Source organism: Eleutherodactylus coqui, chromosome 5, assembly GCF_035609145.1.
Source record: "Eleutherodactylus coqui strain aEleCoq1 chromosome 5, aEleCoq1.hap1, whole genome shotgun sequence".
In the NCBI taxonomy this organism is placed as follows: Eukaryota; Metazoa; Chordata; class Amphibia; order Anura; family Eleutherodactylidae; genus Eleutherodactylus; species Eleutherodactylus coqui.
The window spans coordinates 197,237,212-197,255,417 of NC_089841.1; the positions used below are offsets into that span (position 1 = coordinate 197,237,212).

At 47.3% G+C, this 18,206-nt stretch overlaps 1 protein-coding gene across 1 annotated transcript in view; it reads right to left on the reverse strand.

Annotated features, from left to right (window-relative positions):
- Positions 1–11,136, reverse strand: part of RNF212B (ring finger protein 212B) — a 50,577-nt gene extending 39,441 nt beyond the window's left edge. The window contains exons 1-2 of the mRNA XM_066604999.1: positions 11,087–11,136; positions 5,477–5,578 (exon numbers count right to left, since the gene is read on the reverse strand). Of these exons, the coding sequence (XP_066461096.1) occupies positions 5,477–5,576 (100 nt within the window). The 5' untranslated portion in view covers positions 5,577–5,578; positions 11,087–11,136. The remainder of the gene's footprint in view (positions 1–5,476; positions 5,579–11,086) is intronic.
- Between the last annotated feature and the right edge of the window lie 7,070 nt (positions 11,137–18,206).

An 18,206-nucleotide genomic window follows, 5' to 3' on the forward strand; every position in this document is an offset into this window, starting at 1 on the left:
CAAAACCCAGATGAAATATGGAGTTAAAACACGCTTGTCTGAAAGTGGCCTTAGGCCTCATGTCCACGGGCAAAATAGGATTTTAAATCCGCAGCGGATCACCCGCATGCGGATCCGCATCCCATAGGGATGCATTGACCACCCGCGGGTAGATAAATACCCGTGGATGGTCAATAAAAGGGAATTTAAAAAAGAATGGAGCATGAAAAAAAAACGTGACATGCTCCAATTTCGTGCGGGTCTCCCGCGGGGACGGCTCCCGCAGGCTTCTATTGAAGCCTATGGAAGCCGTCCGGATCCGCGGGAGACCTAAAATAAGAATAACTTACCCGCAGCGGACCGGGCAGGTCTTCTCTTCTTCACGGCCGGATCTTCTTGCTTCGGCCCGGCGGATGTGCCCGGCGCATGCGCGCGGCACGCTGCCGGCGTGCCGAGTACATCCGCCGGCCGAAGAAAGAAGATCCGGCCGAGAAGAAGAGAAGACCTTCCCGGTCCGCTGCGGGTAAGTTAATTCTTATTTATTCTTCTTTTCAGCGCTCATGTCCGCGGGGCAGGAGGGACCCGCTACGGATTCTCCATGGAGACTCCGTAGTGGGGCTGATTTTCCCCGTGGACATGAGGCCTTATTGTCATTTTTCAAAATAGTATTCACGTGAGCTGAAAGCATTTTCATTCCCACACTCCGCACCAGGAATAAGTAACAATACCACCGGGGCCCAACATGTCAGCCGTGTACTATGGACAGAAGTTCTTGTACAATACTGAAGGATGGTCAACATCTTTTCCATAAAAATACCTGTGAAAGAATGCGTTCTGGGGCAGAGAGCAACACACTTCAGTGTTGAGTCATTGCCAACATAACTGCAGTCTTCAGCAGCATTTAATCAACCCTTAGCTTACTCCGATCAGCAATTATTCCTACTCCTTTAACCCTTACCCTACCCTGAGCAGGATGAAACCAGAACTGGAAAGATAAGAGTTGAAGTTTAGTCTAGAAGGCAGTGTCAATGTCATCATAGACTTTGCGCATTAACATAGTAGCACTGGTTACAACGAACATCCGCACAGTGTATGCAAGCACATGAAGAAGAGCAACCTGCCCCCCCACCAGTCTAGAAACTTGTCCAAGAGCATGGAGATTACAGAAACTTAGCAGCTTTGAAGTGCAGGCTGACAGTCAGCTGATCGGTGGATTAGCAGAAACACACTAAAGTAGGTCAAGTAGGAATATAATACGGTGCACATGAAACTCTAACTACAGGAAACAAATTTCAGTTTCCCTACAGTGGAAACTGTCATCAAGCCCTCATCGCATGTACCATTGCCAAGCAGCCTTCATTGAGAAATCACTGAGATTTAGAACCCTTGCACAAGGGCACAGAGACTGTAGGGCAATGTATCGAGGTCAGATGGCTCCTTAGTATAGAGCCGTATAACCTTTGTGCACTGCTCTACGGGCTCTGTATACACCAGAGGTGTGCCACCAATAGAGGCTGTTATGGGACTGGCAGGGCAGGGATGGCAGGGATTGGATGGACTACCCCCCCCCCCCATCCCACCTGTTAAACCTCATACTCAACCTTCATACTCAGACAGTCACACTGCTGAGCCCAACACCAACCAGAGCACTCCGAGCATCATACGACTCCCCCCCCTCCTCTTGCTATCAGAGTACAATGTGCGGGAGGGATCGAATGATGCTAATAGTGCCCGGGCTGGCGTCAGGCTCAGTGTAACTATCAAGTTTTCTTATTGGCAGCTAGAACTTCCGCGGGTAGAATAGTTTCACCATTAGTAATTGCGGCCGTAGAGAGGGCATTGTTACTAAGTGAGGGCCACATTAGAGGCACAAGGGTTCTATGAGGGGCATTGAGGTTAGTGGCAGGGTGGGAAGGGTGTGCAGAGACCAGACGTAGCTGGAAAACATCATGATGGTCTGGACCCAGATATAAAATGTTGTCGAATAGATCATATGTGTCTTGTTTCTTTTTCTCTCGGGGAAAGGGGGGACAATTCCAAATTTTGCTAACGGACCCCATGAGTTCAATTTATGCCCAGAAAAGCATTTTTTTACCAGATGGATTGTGTATCAAAAACCCTCCAAATGAAATCATAGGCATACAAAGGTACCGTAGAAGTCTTTATAGCAGATGTATTACAATGCAGCACAAAACAGCTGAAATGCAGTCATTTGCATGAGCTTGTGGCACGTTTTCATCCGAAGGGCTTTTATTATAACATGCTAATCATTATTTTGGAGCTATATAACCATGTTATGGTCCCCACATGAAAACCTGCTTTACTGGAAGATCCATTTTGATCACGTTCTTCCGTAGTTTGATAATTATACTGCATATCCCACTAACACTCCGACACACACATATATATTTCACCTACACTACCGTTCAAAAGTTTGGGGTCACCCAAACAATTTTGTGTTTTCCATGAAAAGTCACACTTATTCACCACCATGCGTTGTGAAATGAATAGAAAATAGAGTCAAGACATTGACAAGGTTAGAAATAATGATTTGTATTTGAAATAACATTGTTTTTACATCAAACTTTGCTTTCGTCAAAGAATCCTCCTTTTGCAGCAATTACAGCATTGCACACCTTTGACATTCTAGCTGTTAATTTGTTGAGGTAAGCTTGTGAAATTGCACCCCACGCTTCTAGAAGCATCTCCCACAAGTTGGATTGGTTGGATGGGCACTTCTGGCGTACCATACGGTCAAGCTGCTCCCACAACAGCTCAATGGGGTTCAGATCTGGTGACTGCGCTGGCCACTCCATTACCGATAGAATACCAGCTGCCTGCTTCTGCTGTAAATAGTTCTTGCACAATTTGGAGGTGTGTTTAGGGTCATTGTCCTGTTGTAGGATGAAATTGGTTCCAATCAAGCGCTGTCCACTGGGTATGGCATGGCGTTGCAAAATGGAGTGATAGCCTTCCTTATTCAGAATCCCTTTTACCCTGTACAAATCTCCCACCTTACCAGCACCAAAGCAACCCCAGACCATCACATTACCTCCACCATGCTTAACAGATGGCGTCAGGCATTCTTCCAGCATCTTTTCATTTGTTCTGCGTCTCACAAACGTTCTTCTTTGTGATCCAAACACCTCGAACTTGGATTCATCCGTCCACAACACTTTTTTCCAGTCTTCCTCTGTCCAATGTCTGTGTTCTTTTGCCCATCTTAATCTTTTTCTTTTATTGGCCAGTCTCAGATATGGCTTTTTCTTTGCCACTCTTCCCTGAAGCCCAAAATCCCGCAGCCGCCTCTTCACTGTAGATGTTGACACTGGTGTTTTGCGGGTACTATTTAATGAAGATGCCAGTTGGGTACCTGTGAGGCGTCTGTTTCTCAAACTAGAGACTCTAATGTGCTTATCTTCTTGCTTAGTTGTGCAACGCGGCCTCCCACTTCTTTTTCTACTCTGGTTAGAGCCTGTTTGTGCTGTCCTCTGAAGGGAGTAGTACACACCGTTGTAGGAAATCTTCAATTTCTTAGCAATTTCTCGCATGGAATAGCCTTCATTTCTAAGAACAAGAATAGACTGTCGAGTTTCAGATGAAAGTTCTCTTTTTCTGGCCATTTTGAGCGTTTAATTGACCCCACAAATGTGATGCTCCAGAAACTCAATCTGCTCACAGGAAGGTCGGTTTTGTAGCTTCTGTAACGAGCTAGACTGTTTTCAGATGTGTGAACATGATTGCACAAGGGTTTTCTAATCATCAATTAGCCTTCTGAGCCAATGAGCAAACACATTGTACCATTAGAACACTGGAGTGATAGTTGCTGGAAATGGGCCTCTATTCACCTTTGTAGATATTGCACAAAAAAACAGACATTTGCAGCTAGAATAGTCATTTACCACATTAGCAATGTATAGAGTGCATTTGTTTAAAGTTAGGACTAGTTTAAAGTTATCTTCATTGAAAAGTACAGTGCTTTACCTTCAAAAATAAGGACATTTCAATGTGACCCCAAACTTTTGAACGGTAGTGTATATTCTCAAATCAGAAGTGATATTAACATCACAAATGTTTCTGACGGCAGCCAACTATTTTAACTGTACATCAAATCAGTAATGAATGAGAAGGGAAATCATGTTCCATTCACACATACGTAAATACGCTGTGTATTACATGCATTTTTTACGTACATAATACGCACTCAATACAGCCCGTTGCTTTTAATGGGTTCATTCACAGCTGCGTATTTTTAACGCGACTTTCGGACACGTGAAAAACGCAGCATGTCCTGTCTTGGTATGTATTACACATTGAAATCAATAGCCGTGTATGGAAACCCGCGTATTAGCTGCGTATGTAAATACAAAATCAATGGGATTTTCAGCATAATTTTTACAAGTGCAAATACGGAGCGTATTTATGCATGTAAAAAAGCCGTCGACACGCAGAAACACGCCGGGTAACAGCATAGTTTGGTCTATGGATATAGACCGCAATACACATACAGCTGTGTGAATGCATCCTAAGGCTGGGTTCCCACGGGGCGGATTCCCGACGCAAATCCCGCGGTTTGGCCGCAGCAAAAACCACGAGATTTCCGCCGGGAGAACCACCGCAGAAAAACCCGCCGCGGCTTTGAAGCAGCCCGGCCGTTCGCTCTTTCGCTGCGGCCGGCGCTCCCATAGAAGAGAGCGCGGCTGCAGCGGAAAGAAAAAAAGAACGGACATGCTGCGGTCGGCAAATCTGCGGCTGCGGTCGGCAAAGCCGCGCCGCAGCGGTGGTTTCTGCCGGTTTAGCCGCAGCGGATTTGCCGTCCCATGTGGACGAGATTTCTGAGACATTTCGTCCACATGGCTGGCTAATCCCAGGATTAGCGGCCGTATGTGGATTTGCCGCGGCGAAATTCCGCTTGGAATTTCCGCAGCAAATCCGCTCCGTATGAACCCAGCCTAAGGGCCGGTTCACAGAGGCGTAAGAGCATTTAGTTTGCAAATAAATCCGCTGTGTATTTATGTCGCCAAGAATCACTTACGCCCGTGTATTTCACCCCCTCTAATGTGTTTTTGCGTGTGCAAATACACTGTGTATTTACGCGTGTAAAAAAACCCTTAAAATCACATTGATTTCATGTGCAAATGCGCAATGAATACACGGGTTTTCTATGTATTTATGCATCCCAATTGATCCCAGATGCCGGCAGATTACAATGTTATCTGCCGACTCCCATGGAAATAACAACATACAACCTACTGACAAATAAATGTGTTTGCTTTACCTGTCAGTAGCCAAGCGATGGATTTAAAGTTCATCGCAAAATCATCGTTCAAACAAAAAGTGCACGATGGCTACGTTTACATGAAACGATTATTGCTCATTTTCGGTTGTTTGGGCAAAGTATGAGTGATAATCGTTACATGTAAATGGGCCATCAGTCTATACGTTTGTCCCAAGTGTTTTTTTTTATGCTAAGGAGGTAAAAATATGTGGAATATACCTTGTGTCATACATGTCTTGCAAACAATATGTCCACAGCTAGTGATGTAAAATGTTGTTCCCTGCTGCATGTAGCACACATTACAGTGGAACCAGTCCATACCTGAAAGAGAGAATTTTAGATCATTGGGTACAAATGGTCAACAAGTACAGCATTAGGGAAAGTTTTCAGAAACTACAGAAGTTCTTGTAAACTGATGACAGACAACAAATTCAGCAGGTAAATGGTCTGACTTACAGGGGTTATATAGTAAATGGAGAGAACCGAGGGGTTGTCACAGACAATGCCATTAGGGAATTTCATTTACCTGCCGCAGCCGAGTGATATTATTCAAATTGAGGGCTAAATGTATATTAGGCTGCCATTACATACCCTGCTTCCCTTAAAATAAAACCTACCCTGAAAATAAGCCCTAGCATGAATTTGCAGGATCTTTGAGGCTGCAGCATGATTTTTTTCAGGATTTTTAAGGATGCTTGAAATATATGCCTGCTCCAAAAATACACCTAAGTTATAGTTAATAAAAAAACAATTTAAATAGTGTCCTGGCAGCTAAAGTAAAAGCTTTCAGAGCAGAAATTAATATAAGACCCTGTCTTATTTTCAGGGGAACACGGTAGCAGAGTTACTGCCCTGCAAAACGTAGGAGGTGCTACACTGATTACGGCCAGCTGTTGGATGTGTCATAGTCACTGAAATGAGACGTCCAGGTGCCAGCTGTAATCAGTGTAGCTCCTCCTACATTTTACAGCGCAGTAACGCTGCTGTGTAATAGCAGCCTTTAGGGCATGCTCACATGGTAAAATTCAGAGCAGAATTTCCCACGTGAATAACTGTGGCAAAATGTGGGGCTTTGTGTCGTGTTTTTTTCGCTGAGGATCAACATGCGAATTTAGCCCTGTCAATGGGAAAAATCTGCATGCGGATCAGACGCATTTCAGTGTCAGGCCTTAGTCACACGGGCGTTTTTTCACGCGATTTGCGGATCGCATGACGGATGCGCATCCGCAAATCGCGTGACCGGTGCGCGCAAGTCGCCCGCAAATCGCCCGAAGATCTGCTCCTAGCCGCGTTTCATTAGAAACGGGCCGGAGCTGTCCAGCGCATTGCATTCAATGGAGACGGCAATAGAGCCGGCTCCATTTAAAGCAATGCGCTGCGGGCGAGCCCGGGATGAATTGTCGGGAAGGGCTTAAATATATAAGCCCTTCCCTGCAATTTATCCTAAAATGTGTAAAAATAAAAAATATATATATACTCACCTTCTCCCGGAAGCCGGAGCTCCGCGCGGCCGTCCTGCAGTGGGTGTGAAGGGGGTGTGAGTCAGACCTGCCCCCTGATTGGCTCAGCGCTGAGCCAATCAGAGGCATGTCTCACTCACACCCATTCATGAATTCATGAATGGATGTGAGTCAGACCTGCCCCTGATTGGCTCAGCGCTGAGAGGCAGCAGTCACTCACCCATTCATGAATTCATGAATTGGTGTGTGAGTGAAACCTGCCTCTGATTGGTCAGGGCTGTGACCAATCAGAGGCAGATCATTCAGCAGGCGGGGATTTTAAAGCCGAGAAGCAGTTCAGGAGAACTGACAGCGGCTGCGGCTGGACTCCGGCTGCAGCGGAAAGGTGAGTATACAATTTTTTTTTATTTTAACACATTTTAGGATGAATTGCAGGGAAGGGCTTATATATTTAAGCCCTTCCTGACAATTCACCCCGCGCACGCCGGCAGCCCATTGCTTTTAATGGAGCGGCTGTATTGCCGGCTCCATTGAATTCAATGGGCAAACATCGTTCTTCTCTGCCACAGCTGTTACAGCTGTGGCAGAGAAGAATGATTTGTCTTCTATATGTTCTCAATGGGGTCGGCGCTGCTGCCGCCGGCCCCATTGAGCGCATATAGAGAAGAGAACAGGAATCGCAGATCGCAGATAGGTGCGATCTGCGATTTCTGTTCTATAATTTATCGGACGAGCACATAAAAAGCGCTCATGTGTCCGATACCATTGCAAAGCAATGGTTTTATAAAATCGCCGTACGCATGCGCATGCGCAAATCGCGGCTAAAAACGCCCGTCTGACTAAGGTCTCAAGAAGCATTTCAGTATTGCAGTGTATTTTAGAAGCAATCAGGGGAGCACAAATTGATTTCCCTATTTGGGACTTTAAAAGTAAAGATGAAAATAAGGTTTATTTTTTCAAACTTCCATTAAAATACAATTAGAAACATGGAAACAGAAAAAAAAAGACCACATGGTCCATCTAGTCTACCCTTATATGGCCAGTATAGATATATGTTTATCCCAGGCATGTTTAAATTCACCTTCTATTGTTTTTATACAGAGTTACTATAAAAGAAATAGACCCTGTCAATATTATATAGAACTGAAACCGTTAACTCAGTAGACACATAATGCGTATAGTAGCATAGACGGGATGAACGTTGTTGCGACTGCAGCTTTCTGAGATGTCAGCTCCCGTGGAGCAAGAAATTTCAGAACGCTGGTTGTTTATATAAAGGAAACCAGCGGAACAAGTGGATCGTGTTCATTTACCATATATATGGTTCGCTTCATCTGTGTAACTTAGTCCTAAAAACTTCTTAAGGACATATACTAAAAAACAAGTATTCTGGCTAGATCAATAATACTTTGGTTTCTATAAAATGTTGAAAAGGCCTATTTCTTTATATTAGCATTGTAGAACAATGGAAAAGTGATAAAACGTGCAAAAAAAATAAAAATGTATGTAGAATATATATAAAATATACTATATTTAGTATTGCCGCATTCGTCACAATGCTAATTATACTACTTGTTGACAATATCAAACAGAATCCCCAATAAGTCCACTGCGCTGGTGTGTCCTCCACTAAATTGAAACAAGTTATTACATTGAAGTCAATGGAAGCCATCTGATCCGCGACACAGACGCAGATCTGTATCCGCGGGAAAGCAGGAGAAAGAAGATCTGGACGGACGGGTAAGGAAAAGACTTTTTAGGCCTCATGGCTGCGGGCATGGGTGGAAACCGTGGGTGCCCGTGGACATGAGGCCTCAGGCATGTGGGATCCTGCAGCGGAATCTGCCCCTGTGCCTGGCCGGTGACACCTGCGCATGTGTCCAGATTCCTCTTATCTATATTGCGGATATGCCGGCCGGCGCACATGCGCAGTACAGATAATGCCGCGCCGTCGCTAAGCAATGATGTGGATCCCACGACCTTTTCGCAATGATGGACGGATTTTGCGTTGGTTCGCAAGCTCGCTGTAACATCATGTATTTTTGTTAGCCATTAAAAGGTATCATATCTACAAGATTACTTGGTTTCTCTTGCTGGGAACAATCACACTTTGGACGGATCTTTATAAATGCAGCAATACCAATTATGTAGGGTTTTTTTAAACATTTTTTCCATAGTAAATCATGTTTTATTAGAAAAATAGTGATTTTTAGTCCTATTTTTTTACGTGCTTTTTATGGGAAACCATTTTTAGGTATTTTTGTTTGCTGCTTGCTTACTTCGGTGAAGAAGGGGAACACAGCAGGCATGAAATCTGCACATTTTTTACCAAAATTTGCACCAAATGGTGTGGGTTTGCAGAATTTTTCCGCTGTGGAAAATCCATCACAATTCCGCTAGAAGTGCGTGCAACACGGGTGGGTGGTGGAGAATACCACCGCGAGCAACTCCACGCCTTACATGTAGGATTTACTGTGGAAATGGCGTGATTTATACCCTTTGCATTAGGGCTCCTACCCACTTGCGTTTTTTTTAACACGAATGTTAATGGGACTTTCTAATGTTAAAAACGCATCACAAGTTGGTGCTTTACAATTTTTGCGCGATGCGCTTTTAACATTAGAAAGTCCGGTTGACATTTGCATAAAAAAAAACGCAAATGTTAAAAAAGCACAAGTGGGTAGAAGCCCTTAGGGCTAATTCACACGGACGATATTCCCTCGCGAGTTGCATCCATCTGCGATACAGAATTCGCCGTGCGCTGTCCGCTGCATTAGGGAATATCAGGCGTAAGCCGCTGTCGGCCGTGTGAACATGGCGGTAAGGGTGGAGCCCGCAGTACTTGTGTTTGCAGGGGGGATATGAGGATTGTGAAGCAGACTGGTTTATGGCGGGTTTGTACACCGCATGTCAATCCACCCTCAGAGCTCTCTTACACATGAGCGCCGCGTTCTGCCACTCTTACTTTTGTTGGCAGCGCTCCTGCCTCTGAAAGCGGCTTTAGCATACGCCATCATTGATGAGGTGCGCTAAATGCACAAAGTAGGACAGCGCTCAAAAATCGCAGTGCCGTCCAGCACCGGGACCGAGCGCATGTCTGAGAGGCTCCATTGAGAACAATGGGGGCGTCTGACAGCATGGCGCTGAAAGCATAGGTAAACGCTGGGAAAAAAATCAGCTATGGGAGGGCGGCCTGAGGGCTCCTTCACGCCACCGTGTTGTGACAGCGTGTTCTGCCCGTGGGTTTTGCGAGCGGAATACACTGTACCAACAGGCTACCATGCTGCCTATCACACATATGGTGCGAAATACAAGCGCAACAAAGATGGCAGCATGTTAGCACATATTACGCATGTATACACGCCAAGATACTGCATGGCAGTCGGCGTCCCGCAGCAAGTATGTAATATCATCGTGTACCTGCTGCGTGCCACAGGACTGTCACATGCATGGTTGCAAAGGCAGGGGTATTTAACCGTCCCAAATCTGCACCCCGTGGACTTCGGCGCGGTACTAGCTGACCACTGCTGTTCTCGTGGCATCACCGCTCAGATGCTGGGAGCCATGATGCCAGGAGTACAGCACCTGATTGGCTGCAGCAGGCAGGTGCCAGCGGTGCCACAACACAGACCGGGGGGCTGCAGCGGCGCCGCAACACAGACCGGGGGGGGGGGCTGCAGCGGCGCCGCAACACAGACCGGGGGGGGGCTGCAGCGGCGCCGCAACACAGACCGGGGGGGGGGCTGCAGCGGCGCCGCAACACAGACCGGGGGGGGCTGCAGCGGCGCCGCAACACAGACCGGGGGGGGGCTGCAGCGGCGCCGCAACACAGACCGGGGGGGGGGCTGCAGCGGCGCCACAGCACAGACCGGGGGCTGCAGCGGCACCACAACACACACCGGGTGGCTGCAGCGGCGCCACAACACACACCGGGGGCTGCAGCGGCGCCACAGCACAGACCGGGGGGCTGCAGCGGCGCCACAACACACACCGGGGGGCTGCAGCGGCGCCACAACACACACCGGGGGGCTGCAGCGGCGCCACAACACACACCGGGGGCTGCAGCGGCGGAACAGCACAGACCGGGGGCTGCAGCGGCGCCACAACACACACCGGGGGGCTGCAGCGGCGCCACAACACACACCGGGGGCTGCAGCGGCGCCACAGCACAGACCGGGGGCTGCAGCGGCGCCACAACACACCGGGGGCTGCAGCGGCGCCACAACACACACCGGGGGGGGGGGCTGCAGCACCTGTGCAGAAGATGGGGAAAGTACATTTGCACTTATAATTAAAAATCAGTCAACCCCTTCAAGACTCCTAGAGCATATGGCAGAGACAAGCCTCTTATGAGCCATGAGGCAGTTACCTCAGCCACCTCAGTGCGGGCGGCGGGCCGCGCTCAAGTTACCACAGGCGACCCCTCCACCAGCAACGGCGGTCACGTGGCCAGCTTCCCGCCTCTCACGGGCCCGGGCCTGCTGACAGGATGGAGGGAGGGGTGGCGCCTCCTAGCGGGTCCCGGCCAGGACGGGAGGCATAACGGGGAGCCTGTCCTAGTATTCAGTGTATGTAATCCCCGTGCAGGTGACTGTAAGGTGTGCAGTATGGCTGCCCATGAATGGGGTCATCCACTAGTGCCTCTCACGTGACAGGCCGAGGTTGTGTTTATAATCTTCTCACTATTAAGGAGGTGACTATAATCTGACTAGTGGTGTGTTTCTATAATCCTACCACTACGTGTACTCCAGCGTGAATCGCGCACAAGTATCACCGCCATTCTTATTCACACGCTCAGTTCTTTCCCTCCCAGCGATGCTGCAGGCTATATTTTGCCGTTCTCTCGGAACGCATCGCCCATTGTTTACAATGGGACCTTTAAAAAGCCCGCAGGCCGTGTGCCGTGCGTCAGTGCGATGTGATGTTTACCACTGAAAATACTGGGAAATATTGGCCATCGTCTTGATGCGCGTTAAACACGCCAGTGGTTCGCAATTTGACAGAAGTGATGCGAGGCGGTTTTAAATGAATAACGCCTTGCATCCCCCTACGGGGGGCTTCACTTTTGCGGTAGGGATCCCACTTTCCTGCTCCCTTTGGGGAATCCCTGCAGCTGAACGGGTCCGGTTTCTGGATGGAACCAAGCTGCGCCGGACGCCCCACTGACTGTATTGGAGTCCGTTCACTTTCCACCCGGATTCTGGATGAAAGAAGAAACGCTGCCTGCGGATCTGCGACGGGACCTCCGATTGGAGACTCCAGCGCGGCTGTGATCCCAGCCGGACCCCGGAGGATGCACGCTGCAGGACTCTAGAGGGTAGTAGCCACTTCTTTGGAGTCGGTAAAGCTGGTTCGGTGGGTCGTCTCTAAGCCCAAAAATAGGTATAAGTGGCTAAAAATAATACAAACGTGACAGCCAACTATTAGGCTGCTGTCACTCCGGCGTTCGGATCAGTTCAGGATTTTCGCCTCTGCTCCGTTTTCGTAGGAGAAAAACTGCAATAAAACTGAAAAAAAATGATCCTTTTTTTTTTTCCCCATTGATTTTAATGGGGTTTCCAAAAAAATGGAGAGCAAATAGAAATACTCCAGTTTGCTTCCCTCCTGTCAGGCTTCTGCTTTTTTTAAATTTGTTTTTTCCAGAAAAACAATGTCGTAGGCTGCGCTGGGCACCCTGTGCAACGTGTGGGAGAGCGCACATCTGCGTGTTCTATTCTCGTGTAAGACTCGCACGGCAATAGAACAGGCTGCGATTTTTCTGTCGCTGTGAGAGACAAATGCAGTTAAATGACAGCCTCCATAGTCATGTACAGACAGCAGAATAAAAAAATGGAAAACGTTTCACTTTCTGCACCCCTTAAGCGCCCAACAGCTGTCCCTATACGATAACCCAGTGAATGGAGACGGAGCAGCCGGAGATCGCTTGTGGCCACCTACCACCATTCACAGTAAGCAGGCAGTCATTTATAGATGCCTCTTTACACTGGCCGATGATCGTTTGATTTTTATGCTAGCCTACACTGAATGGCAAACTATAAGCAGACCTTATCGCTGAGTCGCTGGCAGCGTTTACACGGAGCAATAATCGTTGCCAGAGGGCCCTAAGACAGCAGCCCCCAACCTTTTTAGCACTAGGGAATCCCTGGGGAAAAAAAAGTTTTCTTTTGGGGAGCCCCTACCAATTTAGACTGGGCCCACACATGGTGGGAAATTTCTGCCCAGCATTCTTCACAAATGACCGGCCAAATACGGTGTGTTAGGCTGGGTTCACACGGGGCGGTATTTTCATGTGGACTTTCTGCACGGAAATTCCACCTGAAATTTCATCCACACGCTGCGGCCAAGCTGTGCTGAAATTGATATGTGCGGAATTCAAAGCACAGCATGTCAATTTCATTGCAGTTTACGCTGCGGCCATCTCTTCTCTCTATGGGGAAAAGCTGACCACAGCGGAATAAGCCGCTTGAAAACCCACACGACTTCAAGCTGTAGAAATCAGAAATCTTGCGGAATTTCCGTGTGGTCCCTCTGTGAACATTCCGCTAGATTTCCGCCTAGTGTGAAACCAGCCTTACAAGTTGAGGTTTTTTTGGAACTTTGCCATAGATTTTAGCTCCTGCATCGCAGAGGGTGACATCTGTGCTTCTTCTGCAATAGACAGCTCTTGGTCTCTGCCAGTTTAGGAAGGTGCTGGTGATGACACTGTATCCAAGTTCTTCACCTCTTGATTGCCAGATGTTGCTTGCTCTTCCAACTAGATCTTCTGCCTTGGTACTCTGAACAGTTGTAAACCTGGCAGACCACATACTTGCTTTCTGGTTGTGCTGCTCTCCACATTCCTGTCCAGACACAATGTTGTCACACTTGCTGACCTCGCTTGCCCCTAGCTGATACGATTTCCTGCTTTTGTGCTGCATACAACCTCCTCAGCATTAATAACTTTGGAGTGTTTGCTTCCACTTAGCATTACACAGGCTTATTTCTTGGAGGACAATTTAAAGTTTTTACATGTTATATTTTGGAGCGTTTACAACTTTTTATTAAATATTTATTTAATTTCCAGATCGCGGCCCAACCGTTCAATCTCTGGATGGAATCGAACATTGCCAGGTGGACCCCATTGACTATGATGGGGTCCGCTCACTTTTCGCCCGGCTGCTTGGTTTTGAGATTTTTTAGCCTGATCTGCGGTGGAATCTCCGGCTGGAGGATCCAACGCAGATGTGAGACCGCCATAATCCTCCCTGATCTGAGTGATGGGCATAGTGTTTGACCAAAAGACCACTACAGCTCTCACTCAGAACGGAGGGGTTGTGGAATAGGTAACTGCAGCGAGTTCATCAGTGTTAGGGACCACCCATGGGATAATTGTAGGAGCAGCGGCCAAAGCCACCCAACAAGGTATGTTTATAGCGGTGTCCAGGTCTCCTATCTTAGGCTGGCAGCACTTTCACAGCATCAGAATTACTGACAAGACTCCTATTAGAGAGAATCTATCACCACCTACCTGTATGTTACCCTCTCTGGGGGCTGCGTAAAGTAGTCATAGGCCCACTAAGTACAGTGATAAATCTGTTTTATGTGTGTGTAAAGCAGTTTGTCAGAAACGTACATTGTATCAGTAGCTGCCGTCGCACCTTCCAGCTGTCTATGTACAGTAATAGACAGCTGACAGTGGCTGGAGGGTGGAACGTGTGGGTTTAGAATACCAACTGCCTAGGACTGGTGTAACTATAGAGGGTGCAGGGGATGCGATTGCACCCGGGCCCAGGAGCCTTAAGGGGCCCATAAGGCCTCTCTTCTCCATATAGGGAACCCAGTACTATGAATAAAGCATTATAGTTGGGGGCCCTGTTACAGATTTTGCATTGGAACCCAGAAGCTTCAAGTTACGCCTTTGCATTAAGGGGTTAAGAGAAGTTGGGGGCCCCAAGATAAACTTTTGCACCCGGGCCTGAACTGGATTATGATTTTCTCCAGCAGGCTTTTGGGGTATTTTGTCGCTTTCCTAATTGTATCGTGTGCACACATCATCGTGGAGCAAATTAGACACAAGCTATCAGCCTCATATCCAAAATGGCTCTCTGCCCAGAAACAGCCAGACAGGGCCTTTTATTGTACAGACACACAATGGGCGTGCAACAGGTTACATCAGTAACATATAGGATTCTCATTTGTCGGATCATATAGAATCCCCCGCCTCCCCTTCTCCCCACCTCTCTCAAGTAGAAGCCTTTGTCTTTAACATGTGTCCAAATCTGAAAGTGAAAGTAGATATCCCTTTGTTCAAGAAGATTCTGTGTGTGGGGGATGGGGAGGACTGGGAAAACACTCAAGCAATAACATAACACTGTGATTTAACTCTTTCCTTATGCAGCAGAGTTCCACATTAGGCTGAAGTCATTACAATAGCATAATACATTTGGGTTATACAAAGCGATAGACATTTTATAAATAATCATCATGTCTATCACAATCCCCCCTTAAAATGTCTATCCTCTAATTCTTTATCTAATTTTCACAGTCTTCTGCGCATGAGCCTATAACTGGAGCGCGTTGAAGGTTCGTTTTAGGGTCTTCAAGGGGGTGTAGGACTTGTCCACTCCTTCTGGGGATGCATCCAGCAAACTCATTGTGGGAGCGGCTTTTCCAGCATCAGTTTCACATTTCTCTCTGACACAGGGAATAACACAGCAGACTAGAACAGAAAAGATAACCATCAGTTCACATACAACAGCGACGCCCGTCTGTGCCAGGATCCTTTACCACCCGCTCATCCATGGCGAGTGCTGGTCCCAAAAGTTAGCTCTTTTTAGTCAGTGCGGTCAGCTTCTTAATGGCAACTGCGTCTTTACCCGCGGGTCACGTGTCGTCTGGGATGTAGGTACAACAAGTCTCCCCTATCATCTTACAGACACTCCCCTTTTTAGCTAAAGTCGTCTCTAAGGCCATTCTATTCTGAAAAGTCATAGTCGAGGTAGGTCCTATTGGTCGACTAGTCCCTAAAAGGCGTCTCTAGTATAATTTATAAACCACTGCTAATTATAATAAACATAATTAATCCAGTCAACATTTATTTACCATAATGATCAGGAAAATGGACTCGAATCTAGTTTTAACTTGGTCTCTAATTTTTAAAACTCGTCAGGTACCCCCCTTGGCTATCCTATGACGTCAATGTACACGTGTAGATCAAAGCTACCACCAGGGGTCTCTCTTCTCGCTCTAGCATAATGTTACAATACTAGTAGCGTGCACAGGTACGCACGGCGTGGGACTCCCTAATCTTCACCCACACCAAAGTCCCTCCTGGAGATAGTCCTAATGGTGAACACGTCCAAGTCGCCTCACCCTTGCGTCAGGGTTTTCCCACTGCCCGTAAGTCCCTACTCCTAAGAGGGGGGGATCCCTACCTCACCTCAGAGGGAGGCCATGGATTCCCTGGGCTCATTTCCGGGCATCCATACCCTCTATCTGTACAAGTTAACACCCCACAGGGTGTGCCCTCGCCGGAACCTAAGGTCTTCTGCACTATCCCTAGGCAAATGGGAATTCCACTGACAGTCCATCTTAGGAGATCGGGGCAGGCGCAGTACTAGTACATTTCTCCTTTTTCTTTGATAGCGTATGTGTTTGGCATTATCGGAACTGGCTCTTCATCTTTTTCAAACAAGGAAAACATTGGTGTCTGACAGGATGTGGAGAAGCATAAGGGCTTTACTAAGGCACACTCCCCTGTCCAATTACCCTCCAGGCGGGTCCTCTACCTCATGTCTCCACAAAGCCAGTAAACGTCTCCTAAGGACTGGACCTGATTCTGCATCTATTCCCCTCCTATCATACTGTAGGAGGAGCAATACCCGTTGGCGAGTTCCCCAAGTGTGGTCGGGCACTACCGCACACGCAACAGTTAGACTTGTTGCTCCTGTTAGCATTGTACCTCATCAACTCCAACCAGAGATTCTGGTCAGAGTAGCCAGTCGCTACTGTCAAGGTGTCCTCAAAAGGTAGGGTCGGCTATGATCATCATGTTCGTCAAGGTCTTTATCTTACGGCGGAGGGGGTTAATTATGGGCACGGGACTAAGTGAAGGCTTCCATTCGGCTGCATCTACCATATCCCTTATTTTAAACTTCCCTAAGGGATCTGTCCTCCCGTACCGGTATGTCCCCAGACTATAAGTCTCCCCGTCCCCCGGGCTTGGATCTCCCATGGTTAATGTAAAACCGCATTAAAACCAAGCAGCATACTAAGTTCAGCCTTCCAATACCTGCTGTCCTTATTATTCTCAAGGAGGGTTATACGACTAATTAGGGATTTCCCGCTCCTCCCTTTCTTATTTAAGGCACTTCGCGGTTTATAGGACTAGTCTATTTCTGTGTTCCATCCCACTAATCCCCAATAACGGCAGTCTTCTCCCCAGACGTTATCAGTGGCGCAAACATATTGTATTCCCCGGGTGTATAAGTCATATAACCAGCTGGACTGAGCTAAATCTGGCCTGCGGTGGGATCTTGCGCCTAGACACGGGACCACAGTACAATAGTCGAAGGAATATGCAGCTACTTGAGCATTGGACGAGTTATACTAGAAGGTAACCATACCCTCATATTCTTCCGACTAGGGATTCCGGTTGCCACCCTCCTCTCTCACTAGCCCTAACCAGAGTAATGTCTTTGGCACAACTTAAGACTGGTCTCCCGGATCTGAAGCTTTCTTACAGTATGAAGCATGGATCCATGTAAGTCTTTCGGCTAGTTTCACAGCTGTGGCAGTAGTCAGAAGCACCTGGTAGGGGCCATCAAATCTGGGCTCAGGAGGGTGCTTCCTGAGGAACTTCTTGACGCACACCCAATCCCCAGGCTGCAAGATATGTGTCCCAGTGTCTGCCTCTGAGTCTGGAAGAGAACACCTGTGCATAGGCTTTGGTTAGTATAAAAGACCACCGTTTTAACCTGCTTAAGGGGTATTTTGTATGCTGTGTCTGTTATGTCTGAGACGGTTAAAAATTGTGTATACAAGACCAAGAGATAAATTCTGTGAGGGTTAATGTGTCGGGAGGGCGGACTCGGCTGTTTAAGTCTGAGGGAACACGCCAGTGACACGTGCTCCTAGGTAAAACTAGTGTGAGGTTAGGAAGATTTATGATACGAATACTTACCATATGATTGAGCGTGTTATGTTCTCATATGTGGAAAGGTATTTACGGGTGAATATAGCCGTGGTGTGACGGCTGATTTCTCCAGAATATTATTGAGGTTTTGGTCATGGAAAATAATCGTCAGTCTCTGTGTATAGCTAAATGTCCTGTCTAGATCGTGTACAAGGAGTGCTCTTGGGGATTACTAGTATACGGTGGGCTGTTATAAAGGTAGATGAGATATATACCTTGAGCCGTTGTGGGTATTCTCCAGTAATCCCGTCTGTCTGGTATTATAGAAAGAATGTGCAGTGTTTATTGTTGGGGGGAGGGCTGCTGATAAGAGTGA